Source organism: Habropoda laboriosa, unplaced genomic scaffold (assembly GCF_001263275.1).
Source record: "Habropoda laboriosa isolate 0110345459 unplaced genomic scaffold, ASM126327v1 scaffold11, whole genome shotgun sequence".
Taxonomy (NCBI): Eukaryota; Metazoa; Arthropoda; class Insecta; order Hymenoptera; family Apidae; genus Habropoda; species Habropoda laboriosa.
In genome coordinates, this window is record NW_017100150.1 from 2,246,203 (window position 1) to 2,251,040 (window position 4,838).

General features: G+C 34.9%; 1 protein-coding gene across 1 annotated transcript in view; it reads right to left on the bottom strand.

Annotated features, from left to right (window-relative positions):
- Positions 1–4,414, bottom strand: part of LOC108574693 — a 53,792-nt gene extending 49,378 nt beyond the window's left edge. The window contains exon 1 of the mRNA XM_017937320.1: positions 4,128–4,414. Coding sequence (XP_017792809.1) covers positions 4,128–4,414 — 287 coding nt within the window. The remainder of the gene's footprint in view (positions 1–4,127) is intronic.
- Between the last annotated feature and the right edge of the window lie 424 nt (positions 4,415–4,838).

Consider the following 4,838-nt stretch of genomic DNA (forward strand, 5'->3'; position numbering starts at 1 on the left):
TTTCACTTTAATTTTTGCCCTTTGCGCACTTCTACCTTAATTTAATAGAATGAAAATTTAAATTTAAATTTAGGAATTTTAAAAAAGTTTTAAAACACCAAAACAGAAGATTCTGCAGCCGAAACGAAAGGGTTAAACGTCTACGCGAAATTCAATCGCTTGCAAAGTCCACCATCTCGCTGTCGCGTGAAAAGAAAACGTTCGAAGAAGAATGTGACACTCCTACGATCTCTGAATTCATGTGTATTAATTTATGATAGTGCTTCAACTTGTTGCTGTTACCTTTCGATACGGTTATACATTAAACTTCGATGTTTGTGAGTCAAGGTTTGTTTAACTGTGAATAATGGCGCGTTTAATCGTGACAAATGTAATTGCAGATCCAGCATGTATTATAGTCTACTGCTGCAGACCAAAGAATCTGTTTAGAAAATTCAAAAGCGTCGTTATATAAATTGAAACTATTCATTTATTCTAATTTTGATGACAAACATAATATATAAGAATTTCATTGTTACACGATAACTTTAACTGGCAACAGGTCACAAAAATAGCAACACGAAGATAGAAATTATAAAATAATTCGCAGCAAGTATGCACGAGGTTTCAACTTTTCAAATTCACTTTTCCTTAGAATTTATCAGCAATAACCTGTCAAGTACGCAGTCAAAATCGATCGTTCGTACACGTTTACGCAGTGTCAGCGAATTTTCTTGCTTTTCCGTACTCTACAGCTGACAGTAGCGCACTTTCCGGCCGGATACACTCGCGTTCACGGAATTCACCGCGAATGGTGGGGGATTTACGAGAATTCCGATTTAAAACGCCGCTTTCTACGCATATCTCCTTTGCACTCGTCGAATTCGCCGGGAAAATCGAGTTTCTATCATGCTGATGCAGAATAGCTCTTTCTATTGAATTTTTGTTTTCGCCGAGGGCAAATAACCCACGCACTTCTCTAACAGTATTACATTTCTGCTTTTTCAATGCAAAAGATTCGTAAGTTTCACGTGAACGCGTTCAATTTACAATCTGCACGAGAATCTGAGAGTATTTTAGCCTAATTAAGTTTAGAATAATCTTCACTTTTGTAAGGCGTGAACTGAACATGTAAGATCGTCTTCTATAGCTATGGCGATAGGAGAAATTTTTGTATTTAATTTTAATAACGAGTTTCAAAGGGCGACTAAGATGGAAGAAAAATTTTGTCTATTCTTTTACATGAATGTATATATTTTTTCTGCTGTATGCAGACATTGATGTGTATTTAAACAAGCTTAATAAACGACATTGCACCCTAAAATTTTTAATCAAACGTGAAACTTCCTTTCATTTTTTGCCATTTTTTCGATCGAAAAATTTCTCTTCCATCTTATTTACCCTTTGAAACCATTTAAATTGCGTACAAAAATTTTCTCGTACCACCATAGCAAGGAAAACTAATCAGGTGGTTTACTCTGTACATAAATTCTCAATTTCAACACGTATCAATACCTTCCTCAAACTGTAAAAATTGTGAAATTCAACGAACGATATAAATCTTCTATTAAAGTAAAATACTTCTTATCGCACACTTCTTCCTCCAACATCTTCCTTGTTTAAACTACGTTACTTCGAGGATAGAGTTTCGGAAAAATTTTTATCAAATACTATTTCACTTTCTTTATCAAGTATTAATTACTGTAATTTCAGGACCCATATCCACCGAACAAATATACCTTGATAATAAACGAAAGGAGGATAATTGAATTTAAAGGGAGATGTGAAGTTGAACCTCGCCTGTATGTAATTGCTCTCGTAAAAGGTAAACTGGTCCACTTTTAATTTTTATCACGAGCAAAATAACCCGCCGAGAAATTGGAACGCGGGGAGAAAATGGAATTTTTCGACATAGTTACGTGCTCACCCTTTCTCTCGTACAACCACGTCGTTTCTTCTCTTCAAAGATGGTAGGTTCAAATTAATCCTCGAGTTCTTGCTCTCACCGATCAGGTATCCGGTACCCACGATGCGTTAGTAGATTAAATACACAGGTGTTAAGATTTCACGGAGATATGTTACGTTGTTTCTTTTATGCAGCAGCCACCCTCTTATTCCTCGAGCTCTCTTACGATTTAAAGGGATGCAGCGGGACCGCCAGGGCAACCATAGTGCATACGTTCGATAGTTAGAAGGGATTAGTGTGTGTTTCCCTTGATTTCGTTTCGTTAGTACCTGAAACAGGGAAAAGAAAGCACACGTTTAGTTTTGCACGCGGATGTAAATATTGTTAGTGACATTGTGATGTTAATTGTGGAGCGAGTGGAACGTTTTAGGATGAAATGTCATTTGTTGGAAGTGTTAATTGTTTAACATTCGAACTTTGTCTGATTTAAAAAGGTAGGAAGGGTATGATTGATCGAAGGTTTGAAATTCGTTCGAAAGTATGTTTGTTTTTGGATTTATGCAATCATAGAGTGTTCGAAGTAAATGGAGAAAGTACAAATGAGAAAAATGAAAGAAGAAGAGAGTACATTTTTTTTGTAGATAGTTCTCGACATTTTTTAGTAAAATTGTTTAGTAAAAGTAAAAAAAGTTTGTTTGCTGTATATTAATTGCATTATCGTGGAAAGAAGATTATTAAAGATTCACCGAACATGCAAATAATTATTTCAAGCAGTTCTTCTTGAAATGAATTTTCTAGGAATCGCTTTTTCGCACAAAGTTTTGTGATTCCATTTAACATTTTTACTGTTAGACGTTAGCAAAATTAATAACAGACAGAGAATTTGGAAGAGGAAGACAGGCACAAAGAAAAAGGATATCACTTTGTTCGAACTTAATCGGTGGACATTTACAGTAAAATAGATTTGAATCCTGCGTTGTTTTCACGTTGAAAATTTTGTTACCAGAAATGCGATGGCTTCAAGGAAATTAATTAAATTCATTAATTTTATAACAGCTCCGAAAGGTACGGTGGGATTTCCTTCCAATTGAAATTAATTAAAAGCACTCGCTGTACTTATTGGCAACGATGTTTTTTCCAAGTATTATTTTATAAATTGGAATGTTGTAAATTTAGAGGGAATAACAAGAAATGCTTTATGCATAACTTTTACCTCTACTTGTGCAAAGAATGTGTAATATTGTTAAATATTCACAAGTTCACACGAACAATAGTACCTATATATGTTGAATTTTCTTAAAACGTACCATTTTCTTGAATTAAAACACTTGATTCACTTCTTAAACTTTCCCCTTCAATTTTGAAATTAATGTCACGACACTTTACTGCACCCATATTTCTTTTTTTTTGTATTAAACAACGCAACATTCAACATTCATAAATTAAAGACGCAAAATGATAAGCTAAAATGTTTGTGTTCTCTAGCTGTTCATAGATTAACTTATTTATACAGAATACCGCTTTCAAGGAGATAATCGTAAATTTACCACAATTTTGCGGACGATAAGTAGAGAGACGCAGTAACGTAGTGTCCGTTTGCGGCGTGTAAATGCATATACCCTGCTATGTGTTGGGTTTTCGAGGGCAGGAAATAGAATTTTAGGTTCATCTGATACTGACTTTACAGCAGAACCAAATTGCGCTAAGTTCCTACGGAAAGAGAGTTGAATTCATTTTACTTCTAACATTGCTTCTATCTACTGCACTTTATATTTGCCTTCATGCTTATAATTATATGTACAATATATAATAATATGCGTTATAGTTTAAATAAGAAAGAACATACGTATTACAAATATCATTCAGGTATCAATTTTTATTCGTTTAGCATACATTAACGTACGTCTGAGATGTTTAGTTTACTTAAATTCCAAGTTACAGTTGAGATATACTTTATATAATATAATAATCACAATGAGAGATATGCAAGTACAGATATACATTACAAAAAATTTTAAATCACCAAAAATCTTCATCTGAAAGATTTTAAAATCACTAAAAATTTTCATTTGAAGCATTTTTCGTTACATTCCATCATCATTACACACCGAACGAATGAAAATTGACGCCTGAGCGATGCACCGTCTCGTAAATGGTAACGTTACCGGATTGCACAATTGCTCTAGTGCTCGGTTATCTCCGTACGAATGCAACGAATTAGAGAAAACGTGTAGTAACTAACTGCTGTAAGGCAAGAACTAACAAGATTTCAACCCGTAGGACCCTGAATACGTGTTCTTTGTTCGCAGTGATGGAACACGGTTTATGTTCAAACGATAAAGTCGGGGTCAGAGCGCTCGTAAAAGTACCACTAGCACGAAGATCTTCGAGATCACTTGGAATAGAGGACCTTGTGCACTGTGCACTTTGTAGATATATCCTCTTACTCTCGATTCCGGTAGAGAAACCGGACAGTTCAAGAACAGAAAGTACAGAGCAGACGGATACCCTATCTTTTAGAGAATTCATTCAGGCAAAATGAGAATGACGCAAGTGGATCTGGACCGCACAATGGAACAGTCATCGACAGCACATAGTTAGCCAGCCAACTGTAACCCTTGTTCCAGAAATTAATTATTCTTCACTGATCGGTTGATCGTGTTCGGAGAAACGTATCGAACCTTTCGTCGAAACATTCAAACACACGAGTTTCTTTCCACGTAAGTACGGAATGTGTGCACCAAATTTGGATTTCGTACCGAAATTAATATTCTGTATAATTTTTCTAAGTCCACCTGTGAAGGTAAAGAAATATATGACTCTTTTTGTTTTATTTACGTTTGTGAATTTTTGCACAGTGTATTTATGTATGAGTACTTAATTTTATTGACTAAGTCGTGGAAACATGAATTTCACATTGAAATTCAACAATAAGAGGATTCATTCGCAAAAA